This window comes from Brachyhypopomus gauderio, chromosome 7, assembly GCF_052324685.1.
Source record: "Brachyhypopomus gauderio isolate BG-103 chromosome 7, BGAUD_0.2, whole genome shotgun sequence".
Lineage (NCBI taxonomy): Eukaryota > Metazoa > Chordata > Actinopteri > Gymnotiformes > Hypopomidae > Brachyhypopomus > Brachyhypopomus gauderio.
Window position 1 is genome coordinate 33,689,220 of NC_135217.1, and position 17,487 is coordinate 33,706,706.

At 47.2% G+C, this 17,487-nt stretch overlaps 3 protein-coding genes across 5 annotated transcripts in view; 2 read left to right on the plus strand and 1 right to left on the minus strand.

Annotated features, from left to right (window-relative positions):
* cdk8 (cyclin dependent kinase 8) overlaps nt 1–4,951 on the minus strand; it is an 8,727-nt gene extending 3,776 nt beyond the window's left edge. Inside the window, exons 1-4 of the mRNA XM_077013475.1 lie at nt 4,466–4,951; nt 1,143–1,218; nt 208–318; nt 1–122 (exon numbers count right to left, since the gene is read on the minus strand). The exon at nt 1–122 is cut by the window's left edge and continues 19 nt beyond it. Of these exons, the coding sequence (XP_076869590.1) occupies nt 1–122; nt 208–318; nt 1,143–1,218; nt 4,466–4,593 (437 nt within the window). The 5' untranslated portion in view covers nt 4,594–4,951. The remainder of the gene's footprint in view (nt 123–207; nt 319–1,142; nt 1,219–4,465) is intronic.
* Nucleotides 4,952–5,458: 507 nt separating this feature from the next.
* rnf6 (ring finger protein (C3H2C3 type) 6) lies at nt 5,459–10,507 on the plus strand. Its single transcript, XM_077013474.1, has 4 exons — nt 5,459–5,596; nt 6,744–6,899; nt 7,305–7,433; nt 7,766–10,507. The coding sequence occupies exons 2-4, from the start codon at nt 6,758–6,760 to the stop codon at nt 9,562–9,564; spliced, it is 2,070 nt and encodes a 689-aa protein (XP_076869589.1). The 5' UTR covers nt 5,459–5,596; nt 6,744–6,757; the 3' UTR covers nt 9,565–10,507.
* A 1,558-nt stretch (nt 10,508–12,065) lies between these two features.
* The window catches only part of atp8a2 (ATPase phospholipid transporting 8A2), a 37,858-nt gene continuing 32,436 nt past the window's right edge, over nt 12,066–17,487 (plus strand). Inside the window, exons 1-2 of one of the 3 annotated variants that reach the window (XM_077013476.1) lie at nt 12,066–12,266; nt 14,940–15,032. In XM_077013476.1, coding sequence (XP_076869591.1) covers nt 12,224–12,266; nt 14,940–15,032 — 136 coding nt within the window. In that variant the 5' untranslated portion in view covers nt 12,066–12,223. The remainder of the gene's footprint in view (nt 12,267–14,939; nt 15,033–17,487) is intronic. The other 2 variants (XM_077013477.1, XM_077013478.1) reach the window with 2 other exon arrangements.

Here is a 17,487-nt window from a genome sequence, read left to right on the forward strand (position 1 = left end):
CAGTTGGCGTGCAGATAGTGGATGCCATCCAGGATCTGGTAGAGGAGAGACTTCACCATCCCGCGGGGAAGCTGTAGAGGTTTCTTATTGGCCTTGGAGGCTCTGTGAAACTTAATGATGTGCTGCGGAGACACACACAGGAGGTTTGAGCCTGGAAACACGTGTACACAAGAGTGTGCGTGATGCGTGTCTGTGAGTGCCAGTTACCCAGAGGTCGTGCTCGGCGTAATCAAAGAGAAGCCACACTTTACGGTCTGCATGTGACAGGAAAACCTTCTGCAGCGAGATCACGTTGGGGTGCTTCAGCTCTCGGAGCAGCTGCAGAGAAAGCCAACACACACACACACACACACACACACACACACACACACGCACGCACGCACGCGCACACACACACACGCACGCACGCGCACGCGCGCACACGCGCACACACGCGCACACGCGCACACACACACACACACACACGCACGCACGCGCACACACACACACACACACACACACACACGCACACACGCACACACACACGCACACACGCACACACACGCACGCACACGCACGCACACACACGCGCACACACGCGCACACACGCGCACACACGCGCACACACGCGCACACCTTCAATCCAATGTGGTAGTTTATAGATCTTTGTGTGTGTATATGATTATACTTTTTGGAAAACCCACCCCACCCCACTAATAAAAGGTAGAGGAATATAGAAGTGACCATAATAAGTGTTTTGGAAGACAACCGTCACACATACATAATAAAAACATTTACATAAGTACATAACATTTAGTACTAAATAGGGTATTACATCACAATAAAATTTGTCTATATTAAAGAATATGATGACATTGTAAATCACAAAATACTAGAGATTATATTATTTATGTAATGTACATGAATACATATTGAAAGCTCTAAAATTAAGACCTCTCTGAAGACTTTTGGCCAGAACTAGAGATCTGCCACCTTAGCGAGTTTAGATCCAACCCGAATCCAACACACCCGGCTCGAGTAACTAAAAGCCTCGATTAACTAGATCTGGTGTGCTAGATTAGGGCTAGAGCTAAAACCTGCATGGCAACAGACCTCCAGAAACGGACATGGACACCCATGTTCTACACAGAATCCCAACTTACAGCTATTTCCCTGCAGGCCGACATGGAGATGCCTGTACCCTCGATCTGTTTCAGAGCGTAGTCTTTATCATCCTTCCTGTGAATGGAGACAAATCCACTGTTACGTCTCACTGCACTACAAGTTCCAAAGTCGCCTTTAAAACACAACCATGGTGAATTTCTCCTAAAACATGGGCAGATGCCATTTGTGATACAGAGCAACGGCAATCTGACAGCTTCTTCATAGAAATGTACCTGTGATCAACAGAATCAACAGAAATGGCAGGGAGAAAACTCGTGTCATACACTGTGGCAACATCTTTGCAAGTTGTACCGGTTTAAGTGAGCATGTTTTCTAAGAGCAGGGACTTCACCTTCAGCTTCAATAAACTGCATGCTGACAGCCTCACATATACTTAACATATTTAACATGGACATCAATTTATGATCGATTTGAGATTGTTGTTTTATTTTTTTATATTTTGCCCAAGTCCTTTACAAAAGTATTTTCTTCTGGTGAGCACGTTTTCTTTGCCCTTTTCAGTCAAAATCTAATAAACTCACAACTACCAGAAGCTGCTGTCTTCACGCAGGACTAATGAAATGAAACGGGCTGCAAAATGTCCAGAATTCTCCTCTCACATCTCCAGGAGGTGAAACCTCTAAAGACGAATCCTCTAGACTGAAACGTTCCAAGGCTCACGGTGACGCTCACACCCAGCGACGAGCTGAGCCTCACGGGGCCCACGCAGGCCTGTAAACCTGCTGCCTACTGAAGTCCTATCCAAGCAGCACAACAAATGAGCTATAAACCAGTCCCAAACCGCTCCAGAGGTGGACCAAACAACACCTTTAAACACTTAAAACGCTTAACAAGGCCACATCCGCCAGGCTGTCTGGACTTTAATCGCCCCGGTTTGGACAGCCCGGTGGATCACAAAGCTGCCAAGCTGAGCACCAAATCTCCTCATGTGATAGATGCACAATTAGGATTAATACGTGCTCCACCCAGTACGGGGAGCAAGACTCTACCGAAGATTGGTAGCCAATTAAAGCCTGTGTTTGAGAAAACACTCCCAACAATCTGACTACTTCTGAATAAGTTAACAGACTCAGTGTGTGTATTAAAAAAACACAAATAGGAAAGTTGAATTAAAAGCAGCATTATAAGCGTTGACTTGTGACCCTATTATGTAGACAGTGCTGTTTCTATTTTAGTTAAGCCTCAGCCCATGGAGAAATAAACTACACAATAAAACAGACGCACACCGAGTGTGCTTGATGAGAACAACCCCTGTTCATGGTGAAGTCTTAACTGCTAGTTTACTGTACTGATCTCTCCAGGTTCTCATGACTGCAGGACAGTAAAACTGACGCACTACAAATCACAAACAGACACACAAAACAGTGATGCTCTTTAAGAATAAAGCACAGCACACAAGCAGCATGAGAACGGTTTCCCTTTCAGCAGAACCAATCAGCACGCATTAGGGGTCATCACGAGCACCAGCAGTGTTAGGGGTCGTCTCTTTTCGTACGGACCGTTCCACATTAACGGTAGAAATGAGCTGGTCTTTCTTTTTGTCTGCTTTATAATATATACTTTAATCAGTCGTGAGATGTTCTGACCTTGTGTGTACTCTAAATGGCAACTTCAAAGTTGCAATAAATATCAAATGATTAGGTAAACAATAAAACCATTTTGAATTTTGCTTTAAGTAACTTTATCTTATTAAGAAAATAAAGTTTAGAGCCATACTTGTAAAACCAGCCCACAACTGCACAATCTTTAACATCATTAGTCATCATCTTTGTGGTATTGGCCTAATCTCCTTTTTGCAACTCCATGGAAAGGAACTAAACACTAAACACTTCTTCTCACAAAAAAAACTTTTTTTTTAAGTTTGTTATTTTACACAATATGACTTAACCTAAACTCTTTACCTCTGAATAAATTAACTTTCCATTTTCTCTTTTAATCAGTTTATGTCTACATTGCACACCAATTTGTTCAACTTGGGTCTGTGTGCAAGCTGAACAGAGATGAGCAGGGATCTCGCCATCTTTATGCCATGTTCTCTGTCTAACACACAGTCAGTACTTACTGAAACAATGACAACATGGTAGGTTAGGATATTTTATAGGTTGTTGCACTATTTAAACTTAATTTATTAGGCCTGTATAGTTAAGAGGAACTAATTTAGTCTACCTGACATAACCTTTTTTTCTATAGCAGTACAACCATTACCCTGTTGTGTATTTGTGTTACAAACCACAGAATGCCTTATTTCCCCTTATGAGTGCATGGTTTACATAGGGGTATCTTTAGTGAAAATAACAGTGGTATAGGTATTGATACTCATAATTTGTATTAAAATTATAAATCACTGTGTAGGTTTTATTTAAACTGTTGTACTGATTGACCTAAATCCTCATGATATGTACATATTTCCAGGTTTTAGCTGTAGTGAATGTGCAGGACATGATTGTTATCATTAATGCAACCTCCCAAACTCCCAAAAGTGCCCGTGATGACTCTATTACTCTAGTATAAGTACTACAAACCTCTAATAATGAACCTCGCTGTCTGTATGCGGGGACAGGTTCCCTTGAGACACAATATGTATATCAGGGCGAGGCGTTAAATGCAAGACTACAGAGTCGGTGTTTGGAAATCCCAAACTAAAGAAGAGAGCCTTTAATCGGGGGAGTGCTTGTAGCTAGTTTCTTAACAACAACAAAAACCCATCAACAACAATAACAACATCAACAACATGTGAACCGTTACATGCATTGCCCTTTGAAGCACAAGATACAACAATGAATCGTGTTGTAGTTACAGATGTATGCTCCGGTTGGCCTTTATTCCTCGAGGATGCACACATGCAGACGATGCACCTGTGGGGCTGATGAAGGTGTAAGAGGAGCTGCACCACCCCAGTTGCCCTGCTGGCCTCCACACACCACCGACTACACACACCACTCACTACACACACCTCCGACTACACACTACTGACTACACACACCACCGACTACACACACCACTCACACCTCCGACTACACACTACTGACTACACACACCACTCACACCTCCGACTACACACTACTGACTACACACACCACTCACTACACACACCTCCGACTACACACTACTGACTACACACACCACTGACTACACACACATCTCAGTCAAACAGCCAACTGCGCACTGCAAACCCGCGTTTGGTGCAGAGACGCACACCACAACCGAGGAGTTGTTTAAAAACTGAATATATATATCAGGATATTTCACACGTTCAAATAAACCCAACGGGGCCAGGAGGCCTCGACCCGCCCGGACTCACCCGTCTTTTCTCTTCGCCTTGTACACATGCCCGTACGTCCCTCGGCCGACCTTACACCCCTCGTACTCGAACAGGTCCTCCACCCGCTCCCTCTCCCCGGTCAGCTTCACTTTGAAGTCGTAGTCCATGGTGTCCGCCGTGGTGAACCGGGCCGGTGCTGGACTGGACCGGGCCGCGTCTCCCCCCTCACCGCTCCGAGCCCCGCTTAGATCCGCTGCCTTCCCTCGCCTCGCTGTCCGCTCAGCTTCAAACTCCACATTTACATCCAACAGTCCGTATGTGGGGGGGATAAACGTGTTTTGGTCTGCGCCACTGACACGTTGTTGTTCTTCTACTGATCCAAATGTCCGTGATTATTATTATTGTTGTTATTATTGTTATTTTTTATTATTATTATTATTGTTCGACTGCGCTTCTCAGCCGGTGTCTCGCTCGGGAGAGCTACGCGTCCACGTACGGCACTGTCGCAAAGTGTCGCAAAGTGTCGTTAAACTCCCCGAGATGAAAAGAACTGCGAGGATGATGGGGCTTTGTGGCGCACCACGTGGATTTTAGCTATTAATAAAGCAAGTATTTATACGCAAAAACTAAAATAAAATAAAATGCCGTTCACGAACTTTGACAAAAATTTTCACATCCCTTTATATAGTTAATGTTGCTTTTGAGGTCACATTAAGCATAATGTCAAAGAATCTTTACTATCGCCATAATATAAGTGGTCTTTGTCTGCCTTTCAACATACACGCAACTACGAGTGGTTCACTGCAAACATCTAAGTTAAAGAATTGTTTTCTTAATATTTCCAGAAAAGAATTAGAGATTTATCTTAACTTCAAATTAATTAACATGCTTTTTGAAAAATATAGGGATATGTATGTGAAGAGTTATTCGAAATAAAGCTAAAATTGGGATTTTTTTTCATGTTATTACAATTTTACATACAAATGCTGGGTGTATCTATTCGGAATGATGCAAGGCGAACGCGTGGAGGAACGCATGAGGCGGAACGTGTTTTCGGTGGACGGCAGCTGGTCGGACGTGTGTGAGTGTGGCGCCGCTGGTCCCATCTTAGCTACAGTAATCAGAGCGGAGAGGAAGGAGGACTCGTCCATATTATAGCTGCTGTTTCAGGTACCTAAATACCCCTTTTTGGCTTTGTCATCCCAACTCGTTCTCACTAAAAAACAACCTCAATGTTGTTAATATATTTTGTTGCGTTTATCTCCCGATGTCCATTTTTCATATATTTGGCTACACAAATTGTCAAAACCTTTATCGTTAGCCAGCGGGTTAGCTTCTCGGCTATCCATCGACAGCGACAAACGCGCTGCGCACATCAAATGACAGCTCGCTCCCTCGCGCTGTCTGTGCTTCGCCAGCGATAGTGCGGCGACATTTTGTTGCTGCGCCTAAAACGGTATTTTAACAGCGTTTGAGGAGAGAGACAGCCCTCCTTCATTGTGTCTCGGGTGCGATGCTAGCTTACATGGTGCCCGACTTTTCTTCGTCGCGTCCCTCCTCCGGACGGCGCTGATTGGACAGCCGACGCGTCCGTTATCGCTGCGGGCTCGGTGATTGGTGGCTGGGCTGACGCCGTCAGTTCTCTGGTCTTGGCCGTGGCCTGATGTTTGGTGTGTTGTGCGTGGACAACGTTGTGATTTACACACGGGTGGCACCGAAAATGGTTTGATGTCGCTTCTCTGTCACTGCTGGCGAGACTGTGTCAGTGTCGGTGCTAATTAAGCTATTCAGCCATGCTAGTTTTGCGCGAGTCCATATGGATTGCCATGTTTTGTTGTACATTTTGACAGTGCACCTTTCCAGGGACGATTGTATAAAGACAGTAGCAGAGTTGCAGTATTAAGGAGATTTACAGTCCTGGGTTAAGTGTGTTTGACGGTGCATCATGCTGTCTCATCACCAGGGTCGAGCTTTCCCCCAGGCCCACACGGTGAGACCCTAGTGCACTTGTAGGATCAACATCTAATTTTCATATTTCTTCTTTGTTATATTTATTTAAACGTTTTTTTAAGTGATCTGAAAGGATGAATGGATAGTTTTTTTTCTGTGATCAATTCGATTGAGATGTAGTGACCGTTTGACATGAGCTCAAATAAATCTTTGTGCTCGGGGAGCAAACCCTCCTCCTTTGCACCTCTAAAATGGCCCTCCTGTTCATAAACATCTCGGTTCCACCCCGGGTGCAGGTAGGTGCACCGAGCCCACAGTGCTAACATTGTGCCCCTCCTGTCTGTGGCACATCCATTTTCACGAACAGCGGTTTCCAAGGTGATGGACCCTCCCGGCGGACGGGATGAGCGTCGCCGTCAGGCGGAGCGTCTTCGGCGGGAGGAGGCGTACTATCACTTCATCAACGAGCTGAGTGAGGAGGAGTACCGGCTGATGAGGGACAGCAACCTTTTGGGCACACCTGGTAATTTCATTCACGGACACGAGGCTGCGGTCTTCTGCGAAGGCCCTTGGTTGAGCTCCCATCATGACATGCAGGCTGCGTTCCAAATGGTTCCTTGTTTGAGAAGCAGAGCACTAAGTAGGGCATAAAAGCCGTTCTTACAAGCCATACGTACACTACATAGGGAGTGAGGAGCCATTCAGATTCATTCTTGTTTGTTTGTATATATAGGTATGCTGGTCTTAAGATCCTGATTCAGCAATGAATGTAAATGCTGACATAAGTGGCATTGCCTTAGCGAGCTACAGGATTGAGTTTGCTTAGTAGGATATAGAATGAGTGAAAACTGTGTTCTGCATTCACGATCACCCAATAAGTTGATGTTGCGTAGGGACACTTCATCCTTCCATCTTCCCCTGCGTGTAGGTGAAGTCACAGCGGAGGAGCTCAGGCAGCGTCTGGACGGAGTGAAGGAGCGAATGTCCACCCAGCCCTGCCCCGAGCCACGCCCACAGAACAGTGGGGGCACTGAAGCAGGACAGGAGGGCAACAGTGGTGAGTTCCAGAGCTCAGAGAGGCAGATGGGGCAAATTCTGTTTGAACAGTGGAACTATGATGGGACAAGATTCATGAAAGTTTCTTGAGGCCTGATGATTTTTGTAGTGAAATAGAGTTCTTGGGAAAGTTCTTCTGAATGTTGATTTGATTACTTGAGCAGTAATGATGTGTTTAAATCTGGTTAAGTCAACATTTGACATGGATCCAGTGCAGACATGGCTGATGGATCCTCCCGCTGACCGTGCGGACTTTACTTCTGTTTGGGGCGAAGTGCCATTTTTGGGTGACAGCGTTGTGTGTGTCGTCGTATCTCGCCGTTTGTTTTGTAGGTGCGGCCGAGCCGGGTGCGGAGAGCACCAATGGAGACTCGCTGCTGGAGTGGCTGAACACGTTCAGGCGCACGGGCAACGCCACCCGCAGCGGGCAGAGCGGCAACCAGACGTGGCGCGCGGTGAGCCGCACCAACCCCAACAGCGGCGAGTTCCGCTTCAGCCTGGAGATCAACATCAACCACGAGCAGCCCGAGCCGGGCGAGCACAGCGACGCGGCCGACCCCGCCGAACCCCCCGCCCCCGCCCCCACCCCCCTCAGGTCTTCTGCGGGCATGCGTCCACCTCCGCGGCCCGCGTCGTACTCCACCCAGCACGCTGCACCTTACCCCACTGTCCGGCCCACCCTGGGGAGGAGGGCTCAGGCCCGACGCACACGCAGTAGCACCACTCCTCCCATAACCCCGCCCCTAATCTCACAGGCTCCGTATACAGCATTGCGGAGGAACCTTGCTCTCCCTCAACTAGCTCCTCCCCCTCCTCCTCCTCCTCCGCCTCCTCCTCTGCAGGTCCCGCCCACTTCTGTAAGCCAAGGGCAGGATAGTGGTAATGTGCTGGTTCAAACACAGGCCCCTCCCCCTTCGGTCAGTAATGGGGAGGGGCAGGATGCTAGCGAAGGCTTGGACTGTCCGGACTCCGTGTCTCAGCCTGCCCTGCATGGGGCAGCAGCTGGCCGTGAGGCACACGCAAGTAGGACTCGTTCACGCGGCCGTGTGCGCCGGGTGGCAGGAACCGGAGCTTTATCTAGGTCCTCGAGACGTAGCCGCTCCCCTCTGGACAGAAACCCCGCCCCCAACGTTAGCCCCTCCCCTACCACCGGTGCGTCAGTGCCGGAGTCCGGCGGGAGCACGGTGGCTGCCGTGGAGTCGGGCGTAGAGACCGTGTCTGCGGCACAACCCGTCGCAGAGGTGGGCGTGGAGGAGGCGGAGACGCCTACGTCAGGAGCGGGTGGAGGCGTACGACGCCATCCCACCATCATGCTCGACCTGCAGGTGCGGCGCATTCGCCCGGGGGAGAACCGAGACCGAGACAGCATCGCCAGCCGCACCCGCTCCCGGGCCCGGGCCGCCGAGAACACCGTCACGTTTGAGAGCGACAGCGGCGGCTTCCGTCGCACCATTTCCCGCTCGGAGCGAGCCGGCATCCGTACCTACGTCAGCACCATCCGCATCCCCCTGCGTCGCATCTCCGAGACGGGTCTGGGCGAGCCCAGCTCCACCGCCCTGCGCTCCATCCTCCGTCAGATCATGACCGGCTTCGGGGAGCTCAGCTCCCTCATGGAGACGGAGGCGGACTCCGAGGCTTCCGCGCCCGGCCAGCCCACCGGGCTCAGAGCTCAGGTAGGCGAAGGCGGGGCCGGCCACACGGGGGCGGAGTCCAGGCGAGAGAGCGCGGCGGCGGTGGCGGGCGAGGCGGGCCAGCCGCGGGTCGGCGCCAACGGCCTGGACGGCCGGCCCGGCGGCCGAGACACCAACAACCTGGTGGAGAACGGCACGCTGCCCATCTTGCGCCTCGCACACTTCTTCCTGCTGAACGACGAGGAGGACGACGAACACCCGCGCGGCCTCACCAAAGAGCAGATCGACAATCTGGCCACGCGCACCTACGGCCAGGCCAGCCTGGAGGGCGAGCAGGGGCGTGCCTGCAGCGTCTGCATCAACGAGTACGCCCAGGGCAACAAGCTGCGCAGTCTGCCCTGCACACACGAGTTCCACATCCACTGCATCGACCGCTGGCTCTCGGAGAACAATACCTGCCCCATCTGTAGGCAGCCCGTCCTCTCGGGCCACCAGGACTGACGGCAGGACCCCACGCTCCCGCCCGCCCCACTGACCGACTGTAACCGCCCAACCCGGTGGCACCTGTACATAGCGCTTCAATGTTTGCATTCATTGAGACCCACTGTATTCAGCTGAACGTAAAACCAAGAGAGAGAAACAAACACAGATCATTAACAAAGCTTTATTTTTTTAGACTTTTTTGGTTTGTTTTTCTGGGTTTTTTTTTTTTTCTTTTCTGCGTAGTCTCTGTGACCTCTCTATCACGCTTTCGGGTCACATTAACAGACATTAACTGTGACGAATCAGTGTTAGCAACAGCTAATCAGACTCACCTTCATTTTGATTTCACAAAATGCATTTTACAGATTGACCTCAAAACTCTGAGGACATGTAAATATATGATTGCCTGTGATTTTTGGGGTTTGATGCTGAAACACAGTGTAGAAAGCTACTTAAGCTCTGTAAATTTGTGTTTTAACAGCTTTAGTTTTAAGCGCTTGCAACTGAAGCCTTTGTTTTAAAGCTCTTGGTGCAGAATCTTCCATTTTGAAGCTCTTAACAATTGATAACGCTCCTTTAGTAGTGCGTTTTCAGTTAGAGTATGATGGGTAACTTGATGGATCACTGCTCTAATTGGTCAGGTTTTTAGCCATTACAATCTTTATGTGAGTTTGTGGTTTTAAAAGTTAGGAATTGGAAAAAGTGTCGGCCACTTAACACTACATGCGTATAATGAAGAAATGGGCTTATGCTGGACTGAATACACTTTCCAGTTTGAATGTGATACACATTTCTGGTGCAAAAAAGTGGTTCACAGCCAAACGGCTTCTTTTCTATTGTAACGTCTGACCCAATGAGTGCATGCCTGATTTTTTTTAATTTATTTTTTTACATTTTATTTATTTTTGTTTTTTCTCCATGCATATGTAAAAAAAAAAAAAACCTCCCCCCCCACCCCAACATAGGTTGCAATATTTTAATGATGAATGATAATCAGTTTGTCTGTTCTTATTCCTGAAGCACTTATAACGAGGAATCCTGTAGAGTAATGGTGTTTCAGCCTCACACAGGCCAAACCTCGAAAAAGCATTTAAGAGGACTGGAAGGGTACTGGTATAATTGCTATTGGATTTGTTTGTTAGGGGCCTTGTGTTTTCATCTTTCTTTTCCTGGTTAAATATTATGCATATGCTCACTGGTCCACACATCAGGTGCTTTTTTAGATGTCTTTATTGTGTAGTTTGTTCAGTCTTATACATTTGTCTTCCATGTCCTTTCTCTCCTTGTAACAATAGGCTCCACTCTGTTTTTGTTTTGTTTTATGCGATTGCCCTTTTGCTTAATTTCTTCCAGTGTGAGTGCAGTGATATAATGGTTTACAATGAGAACAGGTCCAACGGAGTTTTGACCTTCTGTGATCACTGCTGGGACGTGTAGCTCAGCAGAGACGGGCGAAGCCGTGAGCCAAGCACTGATCATCACATTGATCTTAAAATCTGACGGCTGTCTCTAAACTTGTTCTTCATTGAAATCTTTGATGTTGAAGCTCGAGTATTCTTCTCCAGAAGTGCTTGAAAAGCATTTGATTTTCAAAAGCAGGATGATGGTGGTTGAGGGGGTCAGTGAGAGTTTCCTCATCCATAAAGAACCTGCTCTGCACTTGAGCAAAGTTCACGCCCTGCACCTCACTGTCTGGTCACTACTAAGACCATTCGGTCAACAGGCACATCGCAAAAACCCAATCCAAGGAGCTCGTTTCTTTGTAAAGAGATGAATCGGTACACTATTCGTTGTTTCACCTTACACGTTTTAAGCATTAACCTACAGTTCGACATTAATGAAGGAAACCATACAAAAAGACCACAACACGTTTCTTTAATGTTTTGCTTCCTGCTGCAGTGGAAAATCCCTATATTTTAACTGTGTGTGCCTGCGCGTGTGTGTACACGTACACATCGGTATGAGAGTATGACGGAATGGTCCTTAAAAGAGTTACTCATCGGATTGTCTGTCAGAAAGTGTGAGGGGTCTTTGGCAATTAAGTCCAGAATGAATTATTTAGTTCCTATTTAATGAGATAAGAAATTACATCATGAAATATGACTATGTATTATGTTCTAATGTGATGCTAAAACAGTTAAGAATATGTATTATGTTACTATGTAATAAAATGAGCTAATTGGTTTTCTTCTCCGCTCCTTAACAATGAGATTAAATTTAAGGTTTGTTATGCCTGTATAACTGTGGTGTACTCATTCTTGCTTATATATATATATATATATATATATATATATATATATATATATATATATATATAATATTAGTTGGATAGATGCAGCTAATATATATAATTAGGTAGATGCAGCTAATTTTGTGTAAATCCATGAGAACATGCACAACTCTATAGCAGTTCAGTTGTGGTAGGCAAAGCTAAATAAAATCACAGAGCGACTGGATTTATAAGGGATTTACACAAGCGCTGCGCCGGATCGGGTGCATGCCAGGAGCGCGTTCCCGCTTCCGTGCGCGCCACTGAGGGTGACCCAACATCGACTATGCTCCGTCTGCGAAAGATCGCAGGTTGGTGGCCGGGCCGCATGAACCCACTGTGTTTCTGATCCACGAGTATGCTATCCGTGCGCCCTCGTGGATGGGATCCCACACACATGCGTAAAGGATGTATTTTAACAGGCGATCGAAGAAGGTTCACAACGAGGGAGGTGAGTGTGTTATTAGGGATCAGAGCGCGTCTGCTGACTTGGGGGAAATTAATACTCAGCGTTATATTAATTAATTAATACTCAGCGTTAGAATGAATTATCGAAGATACATAGCACCATGTACGTATTGATGGACGTCCTGTCGCGATGGGCTCTGAATTAGCTAAAATTGCACGAGGTGTTTGTGATGGAAGGGAGAGCAGCTCTTGGCTCGGTGCGGCCCAGCCCGGTCACCAAGACCGAACACAAAAGGCCTATTCATCAGAGTCAGGAATGACAAGCACAAGTTATGCTCGACATGCACAACGTGATGCGTTAAACGCGACGTCTCGAGCGGGATGCGGTGATTTGGAGGATGTTTGGTCCCGTGGAAACCGGAGGGTTGCTAGGGTGAACTTACGGTCGTGATGCGCTAGTGACCGCGTCCGTGCACTCGGTGCATCTAATATTAATATCCACAACAAGAAAAACAGCTTGTTTGTCGATATCGCCTAGCAAACACCCCTGGGGCAGGACAGATTTGTTTGCGCGTCACGTGAGCCTGCCCCGGTTTACCGGAGCGTTACTTCACCCGTCGGGGTTACGCGCAGACAGCCTGGACGAGCAGGTCTCGCAGACACAGTCCAGACAGGTTTGAAAGAACACAGTATGTGGAATGATAAAAAATAAAAACGGAGGCAGTTTCATGTTTCATTCGAGCCTTTAAAACAGAAAATGCGCCACAGAAACGTCACGAGAGAACCATGATGTCACAGCTATAGGGTAATAACAGAGCGCACGAGCGGCGGCGCGCGCAACAGCCCTGGTTCATTCCCCTCACTTCGCCATACGGGGCACGTGTTTATCTTTTTACTTTCGAGTTTTAACAGGGTACTACAGCGTGCCATCGTGCAGAGATGTACCGTTGTGATTAAAGCTCACGTCGTGCATTTAGAAGACAACTGCATTTCTGCAATGTTTACCTTGATCTTAGGAGCGCGTGTTTCAGCCGTGTTGGTAGAAACTGGCTGTCTGCAGTGTGCCAAAGAAAGTTCCACTTCTTTTATAACTGTTGAACTTCGATATGTCTATAGTAAACGTGCTTTAGGTGTGTGTGTGTGTGTGTGTGTGTGTGTGTGTGTGTGTGTGTGTGTGTGTGTGTGTGTGTGTGTGTGTGTGTGTATGTGTGTGTGTGTGTGTGTGTGTGTGTGGCGACAAGTTCTTTTGAGTGATGACTTACATGCATTGTGGGTCTCCGTATCGAGGGCTACTGTCCACAAACAGAGAAGAGGCTTGTTGTCAGTACAATTATTATATTATCCGCGGATATTTGTTGCCAATAGTTAATGTTACATTTCCTCTGTGATATTCACTCAGCCTTTATGAACGTATATTTAATTTTTGCTCCAGCAGGTTTCCTCCGAATTGTTTCAAATGTGTTTATTGGCTTGTTGCTTAAATACTGTGCAATGTTTGGCAGTGCCGTCGAATTTTTAAGGAAAGTGCTGATAATAAAGCTACACTATATACTCTTATTCTCAACCTAAAGTGTGCATGGGAAATATTTTAATGAATCCACTCCAACTGTCATGTCCCCACGGACGAGGGACGGTTAGCCCTCGCTATCACCCAACTCCACCATGGAAAACCAGTGCACTGAGCAAGGAAATAATGTCGGTCAAGTTACAGTAAGTGACTGTGTGTGTGTGTGTGTGTGCGTGTGTGTGTGTGTGTGTGTGTGTGTGTGTGTGTGTGTGTGTGTGTTAGAGATAAAGAAAGACAGTTTATTAAAGACGTTGCTATTAAGGTGAACACGTATGCCTTGTCGTAGTTCTATCCAGTTTGTCACTTTAATAAAATTAGGCCGCAGTCGGACCATCTCTTTGCACTTACCCGATAAAACCACACGAGGGCAGAATTTACTACATATAGTAAAATGCAGTTCTCATTCGCGCAATAAATTGAGGAGAAGGTCAAGCCATCGCATAAAAAATCGAAGTACTAGGCATCATTATACTTACTATACTATAAATCTAATATGAATTGCAATTTAACGTTTCAATCAAACTATTTAATATATGTAGCCTATTATAAATATAATTTACATTATATTACGTAGTAGTTTTATGACAAATTGGGTTCAACTCACCCAGAGGTTTCTTTTCAGAAGACGTCTACCTCTTCCTAGTCGTCTTAGTTGCATGGTAGCATTGCTTCTGAATGTTATTTTTATTGTCTTGCTGTAATAAGCTATATATCACCAAGTTAAAGACTCGCAAAAGTGTAATCTTAGAAACAGCTTAGGACTGCGCGTCTCCTGCCTGGAGGCGTGAACGGGTGTCCCTTATCTCGACACTTTGTTTGAGTTGTGTTGTCAAGCTGACACCCAAAAGATTACATGTCTCCTTACCCAAACAGCTGCATAAGTGATGTCAGCCTACGCTGACCACCGTCCTGCATGGTTGGACGTTCTTCCTGAAATCGTTATCTAGCTGAAACTGCTACGATTGCCGAGGCCTTTATAAACGGACTTCAGACGCGCCGGAAAAGGGCCCGGCCAAAACCACCGGTGCAGCTCCGGGTCTCCCGTCAGGGGGCGCACGGTGGAAGTCCCTTGGCAACGTTTCCTGGTTCTTTGTGTGGCGGCTCTACTGATTTGCTGTGTTGTGTGTTCTCTCCCGCGGGTCCCTCCAGAGCAGTTAGTGTTGGCCCCTCTTAGCCAGGACACGGCCTGCCTGCAGGAGCAGCCCACCATGTGCACCCACCTGGCTGACAGATTTGAGAAAAGTGAGTCCCCACCCATCCATCCACCCACCCTCCACCCCCTCTAACCCTTGTGCTCTGGAAACACTGCTTCCCCCACTGACACCCCCCCCCCCACACACCTCCTCCACCACCCCCACAGTCCCTACGCCCCACCCTCTTGCAGCCCTCTCTGCTCAGAGCCTCAGGTGCATGAAGCTTCTTCCCTTCACTAATTTGGCGTGCAGCGACATGGTGCTTACGCCGCACTGCATGGATGAGTTGTGGTTGGCACCTGCCACACGAGCTCACGCGCTATCTGTCCGCTCCGTTTGCGTTTCCTGGTGAAATGTGAAGCATGTAGGTGGGGATTGGTGAGACGCATGCATCGGCTTGCAAAATAACACGCACTTTGGATTCTTGTTTTTGTTTGTCTGTGTTGCTGCTACACTAAAGGGACTAGCTAAGCAGAAGTTTGTGTACTGGTACCGAGTGCGTGGTTGCCCTCGTGGCTGGCTTACAGTGCCACGTCCGCGAGATTATTATCCTGGGCCGGGATTAGAGGTGAGTAGCTGTCGAGGTGATAGGCAGAGGATTACCTATGTCCGTAAAAGGCTTTTGTTTCTCCCATGCCCATGTGGGGGAAACGTGACCCACGGTTCAGCATGGGTCCATCTGTCGGGTGATGGAGACGCGGTGATCACCTCGAAAAGGGGCGGTAACATGACGTGGAGCAGACCGGGGGGGTGGGGGGGGGGGGTCCAGCAAGGGGAGCAGAACAGATCATCAGGATGTGAGTTGCACATCCTTCCCTCTGGAGTCCTGCCTGTGAGAGTCGCTACGGCGCCAGCGCTTGGCGATGGAACTCCGTGATGCTGTCACGCTGGCAACGCTGGACCCGTCCTTCCTCAATGAGACTTTTTATTCTCTGCTGTGTTGGCAAAGCTTTAGTTCCAACACCAGCACTGCAGTGTGGTGTATGTGAGAACGGCAGTAAACAGCAAACCTATGCACAGCACCACACTGCCAGCCAAATGTGCTCAAGTGATATTGCCTGTTAAACAGATTCAGTGCAACTCAAGACGAACTGAAGCACTGTTAGCCAGACTATGTGTGAATAAATAACAGGACAGCTCCATTCATTATTTACAGGTGCGTCCGGCGTTTCAGAGGTGATAGTTAAGCCTGGAGGGGGGGGGGGGGGGTGAAGACGGGGGTGAAGACGGGGTGTGGCTGACCAGTGGAGGTCGAGCTGAGGGTTTGTTACACATGTTTCCCCTGTGGTCAGGGACACTGTGGGATTGATCTTTGGTTTCTGGTTTCCCGAGGGGAAATGTGGATGTTACCACAGTTTGGTTACTACATCTGCTGCAGTTTAACGCAGTGCCTACATTCAGAGCTGACATGTTTTCTAGTATATTATATGTAATTGATACAATTAAATTAATTGATTATTGAGGTAAATTGTACTATGAGGATTCTGTTTATAGAAAGTTTAGCTCAACGGCCACTGTGCTGTCCTTGAAGACTACATACTACATACTACATATTACAGACTACATACTTTATATTTACAGCACCTGGCAGGTGTTCCTATCCAGAGAGACTTACATTATCAGATTAGGTTTGATATCAAGAATATAAATGGATGTGTTACAGCATTGCAGACAAGTAGGTTCTATTGTTTATAGTTCAGCCGCAAAGCATGCTGGGAATCTTGGCCACACCCTTATATATCAGTTGGTGAGTAGGATGTTGTCACGGGTAAATTCACACAGTAAACATGAAGTAGTTTTACGGCTTCTCAACATGTCATCAGCAAGTCCCATTATGTAATAGCTGTCAATGCTTTTATTGTAATTCATGTTTTATTTTTTCTTCAACAAGCATGATCATTTGAACAGAAATGGTTCAATCATTGCTTGTGTGTGTAATGTATGTTTTGTCTAGTCATGCTGCCATTGAGGTGACCTCAAAGACTCTGGGCAGAATTAGGAGATGGTGGAATTAGGAGAAATTATGCTAATTCTAAGCATTGTGCTAATCAAGTGACCAATAAAATAAAATAATTAAATTGGTGTCAGTGTGTTAGGGTCACTTTAGACTTTAAGTGCACTTGTATGAGTGCAAGTGTAATGCACTGGATAGCAGCCAGCCATGTTAATTACTCTAACCATATAACGATAGAGGCTGCCATGTTTGTGTCTGCATAGCCCGAGTGCTATTGATAATTGTTAGTGCTATTGATAATTGTTAGTGCTATTGATCATTGTTAGCGGCAGGCCACTCTAGGCCCCGTAGGCCCTTCTGTGGCCTTTAGGCTGCTCTGTGTCCTGCTGGGCTGTGTTGTGCTCTGTCAGGCCCCCCTGCAGCTGAAAGGTATTGATAAGGTGCTGAGCCCACACCTGGATGTCATCAAGCACTCACTCCTGATACTCAACCTCGTCATCCACGCATCGATCTGTCTCCGTGCAGATTAGTCACTGGTAGGAGCCATGAC

What these genes read in the sequence shown, in the direction of transcription:
- rnf6 (XM_077013474.1), top strand. Translation starts at nt 6,758, where the DNA reads ATGGACCCTCCCGGCGGACGGGATGAGCGTCGCCGTCAGGCGGAGCGT. An exon ending in CAACCTTTTGGGCACACCTG is followed by an intron (nt 6,900 to 7,304) that starts GTAATTTCATTC and finishes CCCTGCGTGTAG; the next exon opens with GTGAAGTCACAGCGGAGGAG. An exon ending in AGGACAGGAGGGCAACAGTG is followed by an intron (nt 7,434 to 7,765) that starts GTGAGTTCCAGA and finishes TTTGTTTTGTAG; the next exon opens with GTGCGGCCGAGCCGGGTGCG.